The sequence below is a fragment of the Balaenoptera acutorostrata genome, chromosome 1 (assembly GCF_949987535.1).
Source record: "Balaenoptera acutorostrata chromosome 1, mBalAcu1.1, whole genome shotgun sequence".
Lineage (NCBI taxonomy): Eukaryota > Metazoa > Chordata > Mammalia > Artiodactyla > Balaenopteridae > Balaenoptera > Balaenoptera acutorostrata.
In genome coordinates, this window is record NC_080064.1 from 187,301,203 (window position 1) to 187,323,997 (window position 22,795).

The following is a 22,795-nucleotide window of genomic DNA, read 5'->3' on the forward strand; positions in this document are numbered from 1 at the left end:
GAGAAAATATATACATGCATATATAGTAATATAAATATTTATGCATTAAATTCAGAGGTTTCCTACACGTGGCATTAAATATTAAAATATTGTGTGTTAATAAGCTCTATGGAAATCACTAACCTCCATGAGAAGCTTTAGGTACTTGACAATGGATTCTCTAAGGTGAAATTTAAAGCAAATTACAACTAAGCTGCAATTTTCAATGTTTGAATATTGACGAAAAAGTGTCAATGCCATTCAAGTCTAACATTAAGAACTTGCCATCCTCAGACTTCCAGATTCTTAGATATTCATCTAGCATATAATTGTCAAACTAGAAGCTTGTTCTCATTCTTTCAGAAACCCATCTGTTTAGGTGGCATTATGCCCACTGACAATTTGTCAAGCCAGTTTTCTAAAAGACCAAACAAGATTTTCTAGCAGAAGAATAGCTTGCATTTCTTCTCCAAATTAAAAATAATACCAATTTTAAAATGTCGCAGCCTAACTGACCATCCAATTCTAAGTGCCAGTTCATTCTTCTCTGCAAGAGATCAGGTGAATTGGTATCAGAAATAAGGTGTCAACAATGTTATTTCGGAAAGTCGCATTCTCAGTTTGTATTTGGACATCAATATGCAAGCTGGAAATGAAGCAGACTAACTAGAATTGCTGAAGGAAAAAAAAACTCTCAAAAATATGAATGAGGGGGTCAAGTTATCAAAAGCATTAAGTCCTGTACATGATAAACAGCTTTCGGTGGGAATATCTGAAAGCAAAAAGAGAATACATATGTCAAATACTACAGAAAAAAAAAATCCACAGCAATTATTTACCCCTAAAGGAGAGGATGAACTGGTGTGGAAATCTGAGTGAATACATTCTCAGAAAGACCACTGAATCTGAGAAATCCACCCATGTGCCCAAACAAACATCTTGTACATGAGACAGAAAGAACAGCGTTGTGATAGTCTAAGAATTTATAATGCAGCTTGACAACACATGCAAGTGCTATGGCCTGAATGTTTGTGTCTCCCAAAATTCATATGTTGAAATTCTATCCTTTGAAGATGATGGTATTAGGAGATGGGGCCTGTGGGAGGTGTCTGGGTCATGAGGGCAGAGCCCTCAAGAATGGAATTAGTTCCTTTGTAAAGAAGGCTCCAAAGAGATTCCTTGTCCCTTCTAACATGTGAAGATACAAGGAAAAATCTGTGACCTGGAAGAGAGCCCTCACCCAACCATGCTGGCATTCTAATCTCAGACTTCCAGCCCCCAGAACTGTGCTGTTTATGAGCTACCTTATCTGTGGTATTTTGCTATAGCAGCCCGAACAGACTATGAGATCAAGATATATATCTTCTTAAGTAAGGTTAAAAACAAAATGATAATGGTATCTTGGTGAATATAAATAAAAAAGGAAGCAAAGTTGATGATCTCTTCAGGACAAAATTATTAAATGAGAAAATGAAATAGACTGAATAGTGCTAAAGACTAAAACTTGCAAAACTGCTTTAATTGCAGCACTTTTCATAAGGCAGAATATACAGAAGATATAGGTTAAAGTAAATATAAACTGCCAGTATTACAAGACTCCAGCACACAATTCCTAAACCTAGATAGACCCAGTGGGGGTAAAAAATGTAATGATAGAGATCTACACAACCTACTTAATAAGGTAGATCTTATAGGTAAATATTAAACTTTATATTAATAAAGAGGAAATGAAAGCTCTTTTCAAGAGTACACAGAACATTTAGAAAAATTGGCCATATATTTTGTTTAAAAAAAATCCTTAGTAAATTCCAAAAATTTGAAAAAACAAATCATTTGATAAAGACTTTCTCCTTGACCAAATGCTAGACAGGCTCCTATGAGCTTGTTTCTTGGGCATGTTCTCAAGAGCCCAGTTTTAGGAAGAATACTGTCAAGTCACTTTAGCAAGGATCCCCTACCCTGGACCTATGATCATCTTTAACATCTGACCAAATTCCTCATCCCTTACCATCTCCCTGGTGATATCTGATAACCCTGCTCTGCTTTCAGCAAGAATCCTGTTAGGTCTCTTTAGCAAGAATTATCCTACCCTCTTTGTAATTTTCCATCCACTAATCCGCCTACTCTGCTCATTGCCAATAAATTCCCACTTTTCCTGGTTCTGTTCAAAATTGAGCTCAGTCTCTCTCCCCTCCTGTAAAACTCCAATGCAGGAGACCCCCTGAATGAAGTCTGCCTTACTGTTCTTTAACAAATGTCAGAATATTGTTTCTTTAATACATTTACTGACTACAATATAGTACAATTAAAAATTGATAGAAAAATTAAAAAAAATTCACAAGGATAAATTTTCTATTATGTAATTCTTGAATAATAGCATACGTGAAAGCAAAATGACAAATTTTCTAAGAAAACCTGAGGAAAAGAGTATATAATACAATCTAAGGGACATGGCTAAAGCAGTACTCAAATAAATATTCACAGCATTAAATATGTACTTTATGTAGATTATGAAAATAATTGAGATAGCCATGTAACTCTAAAACTAAAAAAAATGACAAAAATAAGCTTCTAGAAATTAAAAAGAACTAAAAGGAAGAAAACTAGTGTTAATGAGTTAAAAAAAAAACATAAGAAAAGTAGGAATAATAAATTGAAAAACAGCTTCCTTTGAAAGGAAGAAAAAAAACGGAAAAATACACCAACTCATCAATCTACCTTTTTTAATAGAGAAAGAAAATTAAATAATAAAATAACAGAGTAAAGTAAACATATTATTTAAAAATAAAATTATTTTGCAAAGCTTTTGCAAATAAGTTTAGGTGTCATAGAACACCTCCACAAAATTAAAAAAAAAAAAATCAATAGGCCAAGATGGTTTCACAGGGGAGTTCAGACAAAACTCTAAAGATCAAAAAATCTGATACTATTTACTTAAAATGTTTCCAGAGAATATGAAGTGAAGGAAAACTTTTAATTATTTGTTATAAATTGAGTAAAACATTGACACAAATATCTGGGAAAGATCACACACACAGAACAACAAAAACAACAACAACAAACATTATTACAACTTATTATTAGTGATGCAAAATAATAAATAAAGCAATAGTAAACAGTAACACACAGTAAGTTTTAAAAAATGTATATCTCAAAAAGAATAATTCTAGGAGGGCAAGGGTCATTTGATATTAGGAAATCATTAATATAATTCAGTATATTAACACATCTAGAAAGAAAAACCTTGATGTCCATTAATGCCTCAAATGCATTTGATGAATATTTATACCTATTGCTGGGTAATTTTCAGTAAGTTAGGAGTCAGTGGAAAATTCCTTAAAAGGATAAAATATGTGATTGTCAACCTAAAACCAACTGTCTTACTTAATTGGAAAACCCAGAAGTCATTCCCATTAAAATCATAACCTGACAAACAAACCCACAACTGGTACTACTTTTTGACATGATATTAAATATATTAAAATGTAAATATAGAAGAGAATATAATTAGAGTAATAGTTTTTAAAAAACACTTAAAATTATCTCTTTTTGCAGATAACATGATTATTCATCTGGAAAACTCAAGAAAATCAAAGGACAAACTACTATGCAGAGTAACAGAACTTAGTAACTGCAGAAAATAATAAAAACTTTACTAACTTAACAAACTGAAATATACAAATAATACTTAGAGGTAATAATGGATTAGCATATACCATTTAAAATACCAATAAAAATGCAATACATATATGAAAAATTATATGCCACCCCTGAAATAACAAAAGTAAACTGAAAATGGCATGGTACTTTGTTTCAAATAGGAATATTTAAATTAAAATATATCAATTTTACTTAAGTTAATGCATAAGTTTAATGCAAACATCATTTTTTGTTTGTTTCCTTCAACTAGTCATGTTAATTATACATTTTTTAGGTAAAAATTAATCAAAGAAAAGTCACCAGAAGCTTTCCAAAAAATAGGCAACAGTGAGGATGCCTTGCTATATATGAATATATATTGTAAAATGTGTATAATTAAGACAGTGTAGCACAGAAGCATGAATAGACAGAACACTCGAACAGGAAAATTTTTAAAAACCCCAGTATATATGAAAATTTAGTACATGATAAGGATGGAATATTAATTCAATTGGGGAAAGGTGGACCTTCTAATAAATGATACTTTGACATCAGAATAGTCATTTGCAAAGTAAAGGATATGATTGTATATGAGGAGATATTGCAAACAAACTGGAGACAGGAATATTTAATAAGATGAAACTACTCAACTAGAAAAAAAAAGAATGAAAATGCATGAGTGGGAAAAGCATTCCTAACTATCACTAAACGTCTGAAAGTAATAAAATAAAAGATAGATGAATTAGACCATATAAAAAGAGATTATTTTTTCCTAGCACAAAATCACCATAAGTAAATTTTGCATTGGGAAGAGATGTTTGCAACTTACATAAGGGACAAATGGCTAATACCTCTAACATTCCAAAAACTCCTAAAACTCAAGGAAAAAGAGAAATAAGGTTCGGGCATAACAAATAGGAAAATAGTGTTTAGATAAGAAGAGACAAAATGGCCCATATAAATTTGAAAAGGCTTTCAATCTGTCATAGTATGAGAAATGCAAATTAAAAATATATTGATATATCACGTAGCTATTATGGAATTTACCAAAATTCAAAAATCTGACAACTTTGTCAAAGCTGTTGGCAAACTAGAAGGAAACAGGCCCTATGATATATTGCTGCTGGAGTGCAAAATGATATAACTATGGAGAGAAATTTGGCAATAGTTAGCAATAATTGACTCTGCAATCCTACTTTTAAGAATCTATCCCAAAGAAACAATTGCTAAAATATGCAAAAGTTTTCTCACTGTGGCTTTTTTATATTATGTGTAACAACACAAATGCCTAGTCAATAGGAATAAACTATGTTAATACAGAGAGTAAAATACTGTGCAGCCACAAGAAAGTAGTGAGGATTATTTCTGCATACAAATACGATCAAAGAAAAGTGGATAAAAGTATGCTTCACTAGTGGGATTTTTTTATAAGAAAGTGTATGATACAAATATATGGATGGATTTCTTTTTATTTGGGGTAAAAAAAAAAAAAACACTGGAAGGATTCACCAAAATCTTTTATCTATATTTACAGAGTGGAGGTAACACTTTGGGAAGAAAGACTTCTCTGAATATACTTTGTTAAAGTTTTTTAAACACTGGAAAGATTTTTTAAAATATTTTATTTATTGTAAAAATCAATCAAATCAAATAGAAAAAATATTAATCCCTAAGAATTAAAAACAGAAGCCAATGTTACTAAATGCTTATTGTTTAGAGAAGTAATTATTTTAAGTGACTTACAAACATAGTACTTTAAATGTAAATCCATTTTTGGAATATATTCTGAGGACAAAAAATGTAAAAAGGATCAGAAAACTTCATTCTGTAGTCTATTTGTAGGTAGGAATATTAGTAGTTGCAGTCAGTTTTATATAGTATGTATGGTTACATATGGGTGTATGGGCATTCACTGTACAAGTCTCTCTACTTTGTGTCTGAAAATTTCATTTGGAAAAAAATATCATGGCATAAGTGTTTACGTTTGGCCCACGATTAAAATATGTTTAGTCATAATAAAATTTTCTTAAGTAATTAGTAAACTCATGACTTTAATGTTATGACTAAAATAAAATTCTAAATGATTTGACAGTTTCAGATGATTCCATTTGTAAAATACATCTAAATCCAAGCTCAGCCTTAGTGCATCCGTAATGTTTTCTACAGATTCCTGTATTTAGAAGGACGCTTACTCTAATCTTTACTTCAATTCAGCAATACACAAATAAAGTTCAAAACACTGGTTCAACTGATTATTGAACATTACTTTTGCCTTCTGGAGAGGCATGAAAGCCATGTAAATACGTGAAGAGAATCATCTTCACTATGTCTCTCTTGCATTGTAGTGATTTTCCCATTACTAGAGGTGTCCAACGTTAATTATATGTCATAGAGCAGAAGAGATAATTAGACCACTATAATGGATTCTTTCACTGGATTATGAGGTTCTGTATGAAAAAAAAATGTAGAATTAATTATTATGGTTTAGGTGTAAGTGTACCAACTACGGGTACCAAACAGATTCAGGTTCTAATGCTGGCTTCTACTTAGTAATTGAATGATCTTGAATATATAATTTATGATTCTGTTTCCTCTTATATAACATGAGTATAGTAATTTCTTCTTCAAAGTATGGCTATAAGCATGAAACAGATAATATCTGTAAAGGACTTACCACATGACTAGAATTCAGAAGTTGCTAGTACACATTTTTTTATTCATCACAATTCCTTAGAACTGCATAAAGCAACTCATTCCATATCTGGGCATTTCTAGTAATTTTAGCTATTTTGTCTTATTTGTGAGGAACAGAAGACTGTCCTACTTCTTCAATGATCTCCTTCTTTATAAATTTATTAGCTCTAATCCTAGTTTGCATTCACATACAGAGAGTAAAGATCTCCCCAAATAGTCCATTAAATACTGTATCCCCCTACATGTCTTCACTCTTCAGGTAAAATATGCTATATCATTAATTCTTCTTAATAGGACCTCTATTGAGTCCTACCTCACCCAAAAAGGGAGAATAGCATATGCTAATTTTAAAAAGCAAATTAAATCTTACACCTACAGGAATTAGAAAAAGAAGAATAAATAAAACCCAAAGTTAGTAGAAGGAAAGAAATAAAAAAAGATCAGAGCAGAAATAAATGAAATAGAGACTAAAAAAAAATAGAAAATATCAATGAAACTAAAAGCTGCTTCTTTGAAAAGGTAAACAAAATTGATAAACCTTTAGCTAGACCCATCAAGAAAAAAGGGATGGAATTTCCTGGTGGTCCTGTGGTTAGGACTCTGGATTTTCACTGCAGAGGATGTGAGTTCAGTCCCTGGTTGGGGAACTAAGATCCCACAAGCTGCATGGCATGGCCAAAAAAAAGAAGAAAACGAAAGAAAAGAAAAAAAGGGAGAGGGCCCAAATCAATAAAATCAGAAATGAAAAAGAAATTACAACCAACACCACAGGAATACAAAAGATTATAAGACTATTATGAACAACTCTAGGCCAATTAAATGGACAACCCAGAAGAAATGGACAAATTCTTAGAAAGGTACAATCTCTCAAGACTGAACCAGGAAGAAATAGAAAATAAGAACAGACCAATTACCAGTACTGAAATTGAATCAGTAATTAAAACATCCCAACAAACAAAAGTCCAGGGCCAGATGGCTTCACAGGTGAATTCTACCAAACATTTAGAGAAGAGTTAAGACCTATTCTTCTGAAACTACTCCAAAAAACTGCAGAGGAAAGAACACTTCTGAACTCATTCTATGAGGCCAGTGTCACCCTGATACCAAAACTGGGCAACAATATCACACACACAAAAAAGAAAATTACAGGCCAATATCACTGATGAACATAGATGCAAAAATCTTCAACAAAATACTAGCAAACTGAATCCAACAATACATTAAAAGGGTCATAAACCATGATCAAGTGACATTTATCCCAGGGATGCAAGGATTTTTCAATATCCCCATATCAATCAATGTGATATAACACATTAACAAAGTGAAGAATAAAAAATAATATGATCACCTCAGTAGATGCAGAAAACGCTTTTGACAAAATTCAACATCCATTCATGATAAAAACTCTCCGGAAAATGGGCATAGAGGGAACACATACCTCAACATAATAAAGGCCATACATGACAAACCCACAGCAAACATCATATTCAATGGCGAAAAGATGAAAGCATTTCCTCTAATATCAGGAACAAGACAAGGATACCCACTCCTGACCCTTTTATATAACACAGTATTGGAAGTTCTAGCCACAGCAATCAGACAATGAAAAGGAATAAAAGGAATCCAAATTTGAAAGGAAGAAGTAAAACTGTCACTGTTTGCCAATGACAGGACACTATACATAGAAAATCCTAAAGAAGCTACGAGAAAATTACTAGAGCTCATCAATGAATTCAGGAAAGTTGCAGGATACAGAAATCTGTTGCACTTCTATGAACTAACAATGAACTATCAGAAAGGGAAATTAAGAAAACAGTCCCATTTACCATCACATCAAAAAGAACACAATACCTAAGAATAAACCTACCTGAGGAGGTAAAAGACCTTTACTTGGAAAACTATGACACTGGTGAAAGAAACTGAAGATGACACAAACAGATGAAAAGATATACTATGTTCATGGATTGGAAAAATTAATATTGTTAAAATGACCATACTACCCAAGGCAATTTACAGATTCAATGTAATCCCTATTATAATACCAAGGGCATTTTTCACAGAAGTAGAACTAATTTTAAAATTTGTATAGAAACAGAAAAGACCCAAATAGCAAAACAATCTTGAGAAAGATGAACAGAGCTGGAGTAATCACACTCCCTAACTTCAGACTACACTACAAAAGTACAGTAATCAAAACATTATGTTACTGGCATAAAAAAAGACACACAGATCAATGGAAGAGTATAGAGAGCCCAGAAATAGACCCACTCACTTATGGTCAGTTAATCTATGACAAAGGAAGCAAGAATACACAATGGAGAAAAGACAGTGTCTTCGGTAAGTGGTACTGGGAAAACTAGACAGCTGCATGTAAAAGAATGAAATTAGAAGACTTTCTTACCCCATATACAAAAATAAACTAAAAATGGATTAAAGACCTAAATGCAACACTGGAAACCATAAAATTCCTAGAGGAAAACATAGGCAGAATACTCTTTGACATAAATTGTAGCAACATTTTTTATGGATCTGTCTCTTAAAGCAAAGGAAATAAAAGCAAAAATAAACAAATGAGCCCTACTTAAATTTAAAAGCTTTTGCACTGCAAAGGAAAGCACTGACAAAACAAAAAGACAAACTACTAAATGGGAGAAAATATTTTCAAATTATATGACAAATAGGGGGCTATTATCCAACATATATAAACAGTTCATACAACTCAAAATCAAAAAAACAAACAACTGGATTAAAAAATGGACAAAAGGCCTGAATAGACATTTTTCCAAAGAGCACGTGCAGATGGCCAACAAGCACATGAGAAGATGCTCAACATTACTAGTAATCAGGGAAATGCAAATCAAATCCACCATGAGATATTACCTCACACCTGCAAGAATGGCTATCATCAAAAAGAACACAAATAACAAATATCGATGAGGATATGGAGAAAAGGGAACTCTCATACACTCACGGTGGGAATGTAAACTGGTGCAGCCACTGTGGAAAACAGGCTTCTCAAAAAACTAAAAATAGAATTACTGTATGACCCAGCAAAATTCCACTCCTGGGTATATATCCAAAAAAACCCAAAAACACTAACTGGAAAAGATACATGCACCCTAATGTTCATAGTAGCATTATTTACAATTACAAATATATGGAAGCAACCTAAGTGTCCCATCAACGGATGAATGGATAAAGAAGATGTGATATATATACACAATGGAATTCTACTCAGCCATAAAATGAAGGAAACTTTGCCATTTGCAGCCACATGGATGAACTTGGAAGTTATTACGCTAAGTGAAATAAGTCAGACAGAGAAAGACAAATACTGTATAATATCACCTATATGTGCAATCTAAAAACTACAACAAACTAGTGAACAATACAAAAAAGAAGCGAACTCACAGATACAGAGAACAAGCTAGTGGTTACCAGAGGGGAGAGGGGAAAAGGGAGGGGTGGTATAAGGGTAAGGGATAAAAAAAATAAAAAGCAAATTCAAACTAATTTGATTTAAGAATATTTTACAAATGTTAGATTGTCTCATGATACAACTGGAAAATGACACAAGATAAGAGCTAGAGATTAACTATTTCAGAGTGTTTCTCATTATAAGAATATGAAGGAGAAGACAAACATTAATATATGTTTAAGCAATCAAAGATGAAGGTAGGAAAATGATGGCCCGTGAACATCATCATGAATATTTGAAGTTTTCATTCTCTATCTACTGGAGATTTTTGAAATATTTCTTTTGTTTTTCACAGAGTTCACATTTGCTTGTAAGGTACAGGTAAATGTATCTTTAGCATTCTATGCTGAGAATAAATATATGTTACAGACAACAGGGAAAAATCAAATGGAAAAACATCATTGTAAATCTTAATACACTTTTATTACTAATTTTGCTGTTTATTTTTTATTTTTTAATTTGATAAAATTTCATGATATATTGAGGTAAAGGAAAGCATGAGTTTTGGAGTCAGGTGTATATGAGGGCTTATCCTCATAGCCCACAATCCCGCTACCTGTTGGCCGTAGGACTTTGTTAAAGTCACACATAACCTTAGCATTCCCATCTCTAAAACAGAGGCAATATCCCACTCTCAACTGTTAGAGAAGATTAAACAATACAATTCCTCTTTAGAGTCTGGCACAACACGTTTGCTGTGTACAATAAATGTTGATTTCCTCTCCTTTCCCTTTTTATTAGGGCCTAACAGGAAATGATGAGCTTTTAAATTTTTGTAAGTTAGAATTTCATAGATATTAAATTTCACCAGAGAAACCTGATCTTAGTCAAAATTGTTTTCTAGTGGAACTTTTAATCAGGATGTATAGGATTACTAAAGACAGTAGTTGGTTATCCTTCCAATAAGCAGATAAAGAGAAGCCATTCATAAATTGCTTGTGGTTCTTCTCCACAATGGAATATTATTCCATGTATGCAAAAGCTTTCACTGCAGTCAAGCATGTGAGGCAGTTTAAATCTGCAGTTTAAATTATCGTAATTGTTCTTTTATGAATGCTTTGTTTTAAACCCTTACTTACAACAGACCAAACAACTAGGTGATGTAAGCTAGCTAGCTTATGCCACATTCCAAGTTTTGTAAATCATGGATTGTTAAATATCTAAGATATTTTGACAAGGCCATTCAGTCTAGATGGAAAATAAGGCTATTTCTTTCCTCCAAGAGATCTGTTTTTCAAATTATACACAACTACCATGCTTTTGTGATATTCATGGTCTTTACCTTCTTTGAGACTTTCATAGTCGTCTTAAGAAAGAAGAATGCATTCTCAACTTTAATTGCAAATCTCTCTCAATATAAAAATATTCAGATTTGAAAACTGAGATATATTATTCAACTAAAAATTTGTGTTCAAATGTCATTTTCATTCACATTTTTTAAACCAGCTGTAGCTCATAAGCATGACATGAGTGCCAAAGGACATCCACCCATTTTGTAAAAACTAAATGTGATTTTGAAGTGATTCAACATTCTGAGTCTGTTAGAAAGTGAAAAGGATTAATGATTGTAGAGATCAAAAGATGTGATTATTTCACATAGAAATCATGCAGCTGTGCCTTATACAACTAAAATGCTGCGGTAGTTTATGGACATTAAAAGCACATATTGAAGGATGCTTTCATAGAGAATGAGAAACAGAGGACAATAAAACAAAAAAATCATGACTTTAATGTTATCCTATGATTAGTTCATAGGGTAGGAGTAGATATATTTGATATGTTGTGGACCTCACAACTATGTATTTTTCTGTCCTGGTTTTCAGGTAATTGATGTTGTGTCCATGACAAACAGAAATGAAAGAACTTTCATACTATTATCTCTCCACTTGGATTTTCTCAACTGGCATTCTCATGTATATAGTTATTGGGGATAGAGGTAATACTTTCAAAATGTTAGAACAACAAGCAATGGATAAGAGAATGAGTAAAAGAATCCTAGGGATAAATCAAGAAGATGCCACAGATTATTCTTTGCAATTTTAATTCTATCATGGATGCAAACATGCATACATGTATTTATAGTCCATTGTAAAGAACAAGTGATGCCCTTTAACCTGGTATCGAAAATAAAAATGTTTAGATCAGTGAATACATACGAACCAGCTATGTCATGATTCAGTACAAGTTTTGAGAGGCATCAGAAAGTTATACTAATTTTTTTGCTTTTGCCCTCTGCCAGGAGGACAGCGTGTTCTGAAGAGGGCCTTCCTCATCTTTATTCCGAGAATGAGCCAACAACACTCAGAGCAGAATTGCAGGGGATCCACAGTCAAAACATGTAATATTAGGGAGACACAACCATTATAGTTGTAATGCACTGAGATTCGAGGTTATTGCTTTTTTAACTGCAATGAAGCTAACTCTTGGACGTTAGCTGTATTTTATTTTATTTTATCATTGCTACTGCCCTTGGACTAGTATCCTGACCTGTAATGTGTACTGTTCTACCCAGGGGAAAAAAGGTACATTTATGGCAAATATCTTTCTGGTCATTCAACTTCCTTATACTTGAAAATCTTATTGTGAATGTCTATTTTGTTTTTGTGTGAGTTTTACTTATCAAAAACTGCTATTTGAGTAGAAATTCTTTGCACAGGAAGAACCAGTGCAAATATAGCTTAAGTGTAATTGTAGGTTTTACTTTTTTTTTTTTAATTTATTTATTTATTGATTGATTGATTGATTGATTGATTGGCTTGTGTTGGGTCTTCGTTTCTGTGCGAGGGCTTTCTCCAGTTGCGGCAAGCGGGGGCCACTCTTCATCGCGGTGCGCGGGCCTCTCACTGTCGTGGCCTCTCTTGTCGCGGAGCACAGGCTCCAGACGTGCAGGCTCAGCAGTTGTGGCTCACGGGCCTAGCAGCTCCGCGGCATGTGGGATCTTCCCAGACCAGGGCTCGAACCCGTGTTCCCTGCATTGGCAGGCAGATTCTCAACCACTGCGCCACCAGGGAAGCCCAGGTTTTACTTTTGATGTATCATTTTAGTTCAAAAATGTTATCCTATTGTTAGTAATAACAGATCGTATTATTCATTGTGTTTTTTATTCCTTAAAAAATTCCCTAAGTTTTACTATATTTTAAGTATCGCTGTCCTTTTGAAATTTTATTTCACTTTTCACAGTGTTTTACTTTACTCTCACTAATGATCGTCCTTCCCTAGCTTAATTTGTTAAAAGGTATACATCCTGACATGTATCTTTCCACTAACAAAGTGTTGTAGAAAAAAACAGTGTTTTAGAAACATATAGAAGGGAAAAAATTCTAGAAAAATAGGCTTCTAACAAGGAGCAGAGGCCAATATATAAAGACAGTAAAAAACAGACATGTTGGCTTAACACCAATTGGCATCTGCAAGATATTTTTGGAAGGAAATAGTTAGCCTTCTACAGCTTTGAGAAAGAAACATAATATGTTTTGCAAAACATTCCAAAAGAAAGCAACTGATCTTATGATTATTAACAGTTATCCCCCCTAAAAAGTCTGGAAAATTTCTAAATAAAATTGCCCAGATACAATAGTCTCTATAGAACAATGACATGAAAAAAGAGTAACTGGAAATATATAGTTCCAAGGATAGAGGGAACAGAATACATCCTGAATGAAATACAATTAAGGTACTTCTATTTTGGAGCTGCTTACAAACAATGCTATAATGAACATTTTGTTATGTAAAGTTACAGACTCTTGCTATTATTTTGGTAAGATTAATTCTTAGAAGCGAGATTTCTGGGACAGGTAAGTACTCTCTAAATTTATATAGATACTCTAAATAGTGCTGTTCAAACTTAATGTGCATGTAAATCACCTGGAGATCTTGTTAACATGTAGTTTCTGATTCATTAATCAGGAATGGAATCTGAGATTCTGCATTTCTAACAAGCTCCAAGGTGATGTTGATGCTGTTGGATCATGGACCACACTCAAGTAATGAGGCTCTAAACCACAGTAAAATTTATTACCAATTTAAATGTCTGTCTTTATCAGTGACCTGTGTGTTCCTTTAAGGAAGGTAGTGAATCTTTGCACTTTTATAGGTAACTCAGTACGTATGTGTCAAATAAACGGACAGGTGATTTATCTGTCCTATTAAAGTGCTACAAAGAACAAGAAAGTATATAATCATATTTACAAAATTCTAAAATTTAGCATTTATCTTTTGACTTAGTTGCCAAGGACACTATTAAGATCAACTGACATAGCAATTTTAATTTCATCTTCTTCTTTGTTATCTTTATTATTATTTTTATAAATGGGCTCAAATCACTTTAGTAGACAGCTGCCTTATAAACCATTAAAAGTGAATTAACAATATTATTTTAATTTCAAAGTTTTCATTTTATTTACCAGATAAACAAGAGAGATAGGGATAGAGATGAGAGAGTGAAAGAGAGAAAGGAGAGACAGAGACAGAGAGATGAACTGATATAATTAACCTTAAGTAGTATGAGTAAATATTCGGTTTAATACCAGTATGGCAGTACCATTATTTTAATAATTCCCTGGGATATAAAGCTTCAGAAAATTGTTCTTTTCTTCCATTCAGTTCTTTTTCTTCAACAGAATATGCATTCTAATGGAATGCATACATTCCATGTATCTTCAAGTAATTATTTATATTTAATTAAGAAATAAATTATATTTACATGTCTTGGCAGATTAACTTCTTTAAATTACATTACAGATAAACTAAAATAAAAGGATTTGTACCTCCTAAGAAGAGACAAAGTGAAAATGAGAAAGACAGCTGTTAATGTATTTTGAAAGAAGATGGTGCATGACATAGAATTAAAAACTATCTGTGAATACTTTATACAGAATGTAATTCACATAGTAAAGAGTGAGAATTGAGTATTTCTGAAATTAAACAAGGATATTTGGAGTCCTATACTTACAGGGATGCTAGAATATAGGGAAAAAAACTAACTAATATTCTATCATATCCCAGCTTACCTCTTTTTTTTCTTTGAGAGATATACACACAAAAAATATGTATCATAAAACTTTTGAGCTAAATAAACTACCTTGCAGGCATACTTAGTTATATACTATGTAGTCACTGAGGTAGTACTTGTTATTTTAAATAATTGTCCTAGTAAGTTAATTTTACTCTGGACCACAATCAGGCAGTTTTTTCACTCCAACAATGAAGAAAATATTTTCTGTATTTAACAAATTAAATACCTGACAAAATACTTAAGTTGAACAATATGGTAACCGCAGATACATGATCAGAAGAAGCACTTTCAGAAAAAAATTTCAAAAACAAACTTGCATGTGAAAAAAAAAAATTGTAACTCTTTCTGCTAAAATTTAATTATGGCCTTTAAAACTATGCATTCAAAACCAGTGGTAAAAATGGAACTGTTTTTATGTTGCTGAGAATGAAAAATATTCTTTAAAGTTGTAAATGAACAAATCTTAATACATTATCCAGTTGCTCCTAGAATGAATTTTGGTCCAATAAAAAAAAAAAAAATCTCTATCAGGAAAAGAGTACTTTGGAGGGAAGCTATTCTGCCTCCAAAGTCCTCACTGTGTCCACATTCCTGACTCCACCCACAGAGGTGTAGTGAGCTGACAGACAGGCTGGGTGTAGGGAAGGGACTGGCATGAGTAACCCAGCCTCTTGCTCTTCTTCCTCTATAGGATGTGCTGTCCGGAGAGCAGAGCACCTGTTTCCCTCAGCTTCTCACTGCCTTAAGCTTTAGAGAGCCAAGTCTCACCCAGGAGGTGTTCACATTCTCATGTGACTGTGAGTGGCTCAGGGTTTGGCCTATGGACTAATTAGACAAGTCTGTGTAATTCTGGAGGTGAAGATGAGGTCACATTTAAAATTACTATAAATATTTTGTTATAACATTTTTATAAATTTTTAAATGAATTTTTGGTTTTCATCTTCCTTAGTCCTTTGTCCTTTACTATGGATCTAAAATCCTGATCTGGTACTTTTAGCAAACACCCTCTGTCTGCTCAGTAAGCCCAACAATTTTAAGGTCTTTTTGTTTTCATTCACTTTTTTTTTTTTTTGTATTTCTATATTCACTGAAACAAAAGATACACTTTTATTTCAGTGTTTGTCATATACTGTATTATAATGAAATATATTAAAAAAAACAGTCATGAAATATATTCCATAGCTAGAAATCAATATATCCCAGGAGTGCAATCTATTTCAAGATTGATTCTTTAAATTGAGTAGCTTATTTTAGATTTTTAAACAGTGATGGAGTTTAGATATCATTATCCCAAATAGAAGCAAGCTAAATCACTATATTGATAAATAGTCTGGAAGCTATAAGATGAAACAAATAGGGAAAGTGATATATATTGAAGAAGGTTTTTTATAACTTATTTTTCCCTATAGGAAGATAATTCAATCACTGGCTTTATCTATCATAAAATATCCCATTAAAGGCTTCAAATATGCTATCCCAAGTTTTATGTCTAAGTCAATAATATGATGTACTAAATAACTCTTGGGAAAAAAAAGACATTTTTCATTTATTTCCTTTTCATCGCTTTAATGCTGGTAGAGAGTATTTTGCACTCAACTTGTTTTGAAAAATGTATAAATTTAGTTGAAGATCTAGTTACTTAGGAGGCATCTACCTATAAAATAACTGGCTTTTTCAGATGCAAAGTAGTATGTATAGACTGGATAAACAGCAAGGTCCTACTGCATAGCACAGGGAACTATATTCAATATTCTGTGATAAACCGTAATGGAAAAGAGTATAAAAATGTATATATATATATGTATAACTGAATCACTTTACTGTAAAGCAGAAATTAACACAACATTGTAAATCAACTATATTTCAATTAAAAATAAAAAATAAGAAAATAATTTTTTAAAAACTGGCTTTTTGTTAAAAATATTTGCTTCTATACATGACATCCTCAGTGTGTTAATATTAGAGTTGTTCCTCAATCTGGGTCAATTAAGGAGAGAGAAAGAGAATTTGCTCAAGTTAAATACCACCAACCTCAATTTTTTAAGAAATAGAGTAGTACAATTTCATGTTCAGTCAGGTAAAACATATGAAATTAAAATACACTTACAGCAACAAAAAAGACTTAGTGTAATTACAATAGCAATAATTTTAAAATTGCCTGAAATCAACCTAGCATATATTTTAATTGCAAACAGTTTATATCCTTAAGCTACTTAACTAATTTCATGCATTTTAGCTAAATTATTAACATCACCCAACAGAGAGATTCCTGAAGGAAAGTATGAGTAACACTTAAAGACAAAAAGAGAATTCCAGTAGAAAATACCAGGAACACTAAATCCAAAGAATGGTCAGAGATTAGAAGGCAAGTGAGGGTGGCAATTCTATTCTTTCCCCCTCCCCACCATTGAAGAAAGTGCTTGAACTAGACTTTTAAATAATTGAAGTAAAGCAATTTTGAGAAAGCGTACTGTCATTATTAATCAACCCAAAGAAGTGATTTACCACAAAGGTTTTTATCAACCCCCTTTATAAAAACAAACAAAAAGCACGCAAAACAAAAACTATCTTAAGACAACCATGTGGCATTCATAATGCGAAAACAATGAAATAAATCAAAATGTCACTGTAATTTTGCTACTAAGGAACAAAAATGTCCTTGAGAATCATCTGTACTTTTGATCTCTTTTGCCTTCCCCCTTGTTCCTTCCTTCCTTTCTTGTTTGAAGAATACATTTCATGTTCTGAAATTCTTCTGGGAACTCTGTATTGTTGATACAATGGTAACAAAACCTAGGATGTGTTTCAAGACCACTGAACTTTTTAAAAGGAGATGTTATAGAAATAATTTAATTGTCACTTTTACTTCAGATTTTATTACATTAATAATCATTGTCAATACTAAGCCAAATAGACACAGCTTTCAAAGAATCAGTTTTCACAATTATGGGGATATTTTGTCATTGTTTTGCTATCCATACTGCTGTAGTAACAACAGCAGTAACATTAATTCATGGCATGTTTATGCCAAGGACATTTTCCTACACTTACACTAATCTTCCCATGGCCTTGTCACACAGGTGTTACTCTCCCCCTTTCAACTAAAAAAAACCCCTAAAAATCAGTGAAGTTACTTAACAGCTTTTAAAGTCTCAAAATTGGTTTAGAAAAAAAAAAAAAAGGAGCCAGGATTCAACACCAGGCTTGTCTGGTCTCTTTATCTCATTATTTTAGTGTTATTCATTTATGGAGGAAAGCAATGGAGAGAGAGTGCCTATTCACAGCTAACCTTTTCTGTCCTCCTGACGCCCTACATCTTCTGCCTTTAATTCCTTAGGGGTACGTGGCAGACTTGTTTCTTTGGCGCATCCAGGGATCTCTCTTTTTCCACCCTCTCCATGCCTGGCTCTCCTGCTCTCCCTTTCATCCTGATTCTCTCCAATTCTGAATCTATTGGTTTAACTGACCTTTTTTGGATCCATGGATTTTCTTTCTCATTCAGTCTTCTTCCTGAATTAGATCTCAATTATCCTCTGTCCATTTCAGAGTTTTGATGTTTATCTAGTGGACTGGGCAGCCTCAGCCTCCTAGCAAAGTGTAGTTTCACTTATTTTCATTTAACAAGTATTTAATGAGAACCTATTGTGTGCCAAGCACTACTATAATGTCGACTGAAAAAAATGCACAACCTAAAAGTTGAGAATTAAGTTTTATTTGGTGGACAAAATGGAGGACTTCAGCCCGGAACACAGCATCTCAGATAGCTCTGAGGGATGACTCCAAAGAAGTAAGGGATGAGCCAGGATATATAGGAGTTTTGCAATAAAAGCAGGTAGTGGAACATCAAAAGACTGCTGTTAATTAAAGAAAACCGGACATCTCAAGTTAATGAATTTAGCGCTTTTCTATTTATGGGAAGATGCAAGAGTCTGGGCTCACTGAAATCATTCCTCTGATATGCACCTTAACTATCTAGGGCCACTATCCTGCTTTTCTCCATCCTGAGTCCCCTCAGGGTGCACAGTCAGAGGCAGCTGCAGTGGCTGTTGGCTTGATGGCTGCAACATGCTTTGTTTACTGATATGGCAGGCAACATTTTCCATCCACAATAACTACGGGAGTAAATTGGTAACAAATACAGGCAAGATTCTTGTTTTCAAGAAAATAAAAAATTTTCACATAATAATAAATACTATGAAGAATGCAAAGTGAGATCATGAAGTAGTAGAGAATATTGGTTGTCTACGGGCACTGCTGCTGGTAGGATGATCAGAAAAGGCCTCTCTGAGAAAGTAACCTTTGAGCAGAAAAATATGAAGTTTCCTTGTGGCTGAAACATAGAGCATGATCAGGAGAGAGAACAGATGAGGTCTGAGATGAAAGCCAATGGCAGAGCATTCATGTGGTGCCTTAAGAAACCACAGAAAGACATCTGGATTTCATTTCAAGTGGCTAACTGTAGGTTTTAATTAAAACAGAAAATGATTTGACCCAACTCAAGTTTAGAAGATCCGTGTGAAGAATGGACCTTAGGAATATTCTTAGAGAAACATGGTGGTGACTTGGTGTAGGGACATTGGGGTGGAAGACAGGAAAGAGTTTGATACGGGATATATTCTAGAGGAATAAACTGACGTGACTTGGTGACAGACTGGACTGCCAGGTAAACAGAAAAAAAGACACATCCTCTAAGACTGGGAAAATGAAGAGCATGTGGCCTTTCACACTGCCTCACCATTGGTGTGAACTAGCCTGCCCGGCTTCGGTAAACTTAACTGAGAGACTGACAAGGGAGCACGGAATCACTGTTTTCATGGTGATTCCTATCCAATTTTGTCCACTGCTCCTATTATAGGAAAGAGTAACATCTATTTAAAATGGACTGTTTGGACATTATTTAAAGTCCTACCCAAAATTCAATATACAGAATTCTGGGGTATTTATAAGTTTTAGAAAAATGTCATTTTCTTCCTATTACACATTATCTCCCCCCAAATCATTGAAGTGTATTCAAAATACTGAATTATACATCACCATGATAAAACACACATTTAATGATACTACATCACATTGAGGAGGGTGACATTATTAATCTCTACTTTCATATTGTGCATCTTCATTGATATTTATTTATTACTCTCTTCACATCATATATCAACTACAATCAGAAATGTTAAAGTAGCTCTAAAAAATGTAATTTTAGAATTTCAACATTTACTTTGGGACCTTTCCTGCTCTCTGTAACCTGAAGTCCCAGCTGTGACTTGATTGCTTATTATTCAATTTTTAAACAAAATTTGGCTCATCACCTTGCATTATAGAGTGTAATAACTATGCCTATATTTAACAGAGGCTATTAGTTTGTAAATTGCTTTCAGGCAGAAACTAAGTGAAAATCCTCTACCTCATCATTGTGATCACCATACAAGATATTTAGTAATAACTCAATAAATGTTTTGATTAAGTTAATGAATGAAATTTAGGATTATTCAAACTGCAGTGATTTGGATGAATCAACACTTTTCCTTGATTTATACAGTTTTATGCACAAGCACACACAGGCACAAATATTTTCAAAGAGTCGTACCTCCCAGAGTAGCAGATAGCAAGAAATGTGTCCCATATTTCTTGATAAGGTTTTCTGTGATTTGCTGAAGGGTAGGCCGACGTCCCAAAAGTCTTATGTTGCGGAAGAATTCAGGGGCAAGAGGCAGAGGGGAGCCAAGGAAATTTCTTCTCTCAACTGCAAGGTTATTTACTTTCCAGCGGCCAAACTCCCTGAAAAGCAAATTTAGTTTTATTCGTAAATACATAATCTATCTGAATGTTTTCATTTGAAAAGTTCACTTGACAGTTTCGTTGGGGTCACTACATTACAATGATTCTTGTTTGTAATAATACTTCATGTGCTATGAGTAAGTAGGAGAAGCAATATTTATAATTTATGTAGCTGGAGTGAATATCCTGCAACCAAGTCATGGAGAGAAAAATAAACCACTTAAAGCAACAGACTCCACTGATTTTTTTCCAAAGGAAAAATGTACTCATAAAAATGGCCCTATTTTATTTTAAGTGACCTGAGAGGGCAGCTCTGGAGAGGTGGTATTTGATACTTAGTCTCTAAAGGAAAAATAAAAGAGGCTAGATGTGGGGAAGCACAGAATAGATTTACACAGAATAAGGAAAAACAGTAAATACTTCCAGGACCAAGAACCATGTCCCTGATAGAGTCGCTCGCCATGAATAATTTGTTCCTGTGACACACGTCTGGCGGCCACACAATCCATCCAGTTTTTTGGAAGTTAATTATAAGATAAGATTCACTAAGGAATCTTAGGTAAGGCCTTGGCCTGAAAATAAGTCAACTTAGTGTTTCCTTCATTGAGAAACTCTTGCTATTACCTCTGCAAATCAGCTGATCCAAACAGTTTTAAATAGTATTATTCTACCAATGGTTCTCAAATGTCAGCACCTATTAGAATCACTTGGAAACTCCATCCCAGAGTTTCTGATACATGAGGCCTCGGATGGGGTCAAGAGTTTGCATTTTCAACAAGCAATGCTAGTACTGCTATTCTGGGGATCATACTTTGAAGAAAACTACTGATTAGGTAATTTGGTATGTTGTTTTTAAAATTTACTCAAAGTGCTCTCTTTTCAGTAAATCTTGGGCTTTTAGAGATACTATACTGGATTTATTACTTCATATTTCCTCAGAAGAGAGTAAGAATGTCATTGTTATCATTTCAAACTTAATTGGTATCAGTAATTTCTTATGTCTTTTCATCTTGTAAGAAATTTACCGGAATGTATTTGTGCATGTGTGTGTTCGATATATATGTAGAATATACACATGTAAATACATATTCAAAATTGTGAAGGAGAGCATTTAAAATAAAATATTTAAGTTTTAGTATTTTGTGATATAAGGTATATAGTAATACAATGCTTCTAAGAAGTTGTTTATTAAACCATGATCTAAATAATAGCTTCTCATTAATTTCCAAACTTTACCCTCAAACATTTACTTTTTTATTTGCTGAAAAAACTTTATAATTTTATCAAGGGATAGTAACATAGCTTGAACCTAAAGTTGTCGTATATCTTTTTCAATGGTTTAAATTACCAAATTTATAAACTCATATGTATATTCTCATAAATTAAAATGTGAATTGTTAAGTGAAGTAATTGGACTTAAATAACCAAGAAGATTGTGTCAATGGTGGTATTTTACAACCCATACAAACTCTCTCTAAACTGCTGAGTATTTCTTGCTAGATGGCTGTGGGTAACTACATATTGGGAGAGTGCCATTCTAGCCTCCCTTATTTTTTTAACAATTTGTAAATATATAATACCAACCTGCGATCAGTACCAACCCATGATCTATTCTGACTTGAAATATTTGCAACTTTCTTTAGTTTGTTCCTCTTAAATTTGACAAAGAATAGATGTAATATGAAAGAGCTATAACAAATTTACATCACTTTCTGAAATCAGCTTATAACATTAATTTAACAAGAAAATTTATTAATGGTTTGCTACTTATTGTCGTAACTACCAGATATCTTGGTAGTAATATAGATGAATAGAAGAAAACCTCTGACCTCAAGGGTTCCAAAATTATACTAAGTGAAGTATAATATGAATGAATAAATTGCAATTCAATGGCTTTACAATATTTTTATGTGCAAAAATACAAGTAGGCCAGTAGCTTATTGAGCACAACCCCTCTGCCCAATTCCTTGATATAAATGTTGCTAATCTAACTCACTTCGAATATGTTTTCTCTTTCCTTATATTCACACACTTCAGAAGGCTATAAAGAGCCTAAGACTATGGACAACCTTCCAGGGAGCTTTCTTCATCTATCAGATGCTTTTTATTACCGCAGTATGTTAACCTCAATTAAGTTTATAGTCTCAATTCACCTTTTGACATTTCAGTGGGAAAAACACTTTGCCATCCCATCTGATTAATGCATCCTCTCT

General features: G+C 33.2%; 1 protein-coding gene across 2 annotated transcripts in view; it reads right to left on the reverse strand.

Moving 5' to 3' along the window:
• The window catches only part of BRINP3 (BMP/retinoic acid inducible neural specific 3), a 419,892-nt gene that overhangs the window by 193,900 nt on the left and 203,197 nt on the right, over window positions 1–22,795 (reverse strand). The window contains exon 3 of one of the 2 annotated variants that reach the window (XM_007191167.2): window positions 20,392–20,582. The exons of the other annotated variant lie outside the window; for it this stretch is intronic. Within the exon in view, the coding sequence (XP_007191229.1) occupies window positions 20,392–20,582 (191 nt within the window). The remainder of the gene's footprint in view (window positions 1–20,391; window positions 20,583–22,795) is intronic. 2 annotated transcript variants of the gene reach the window in all.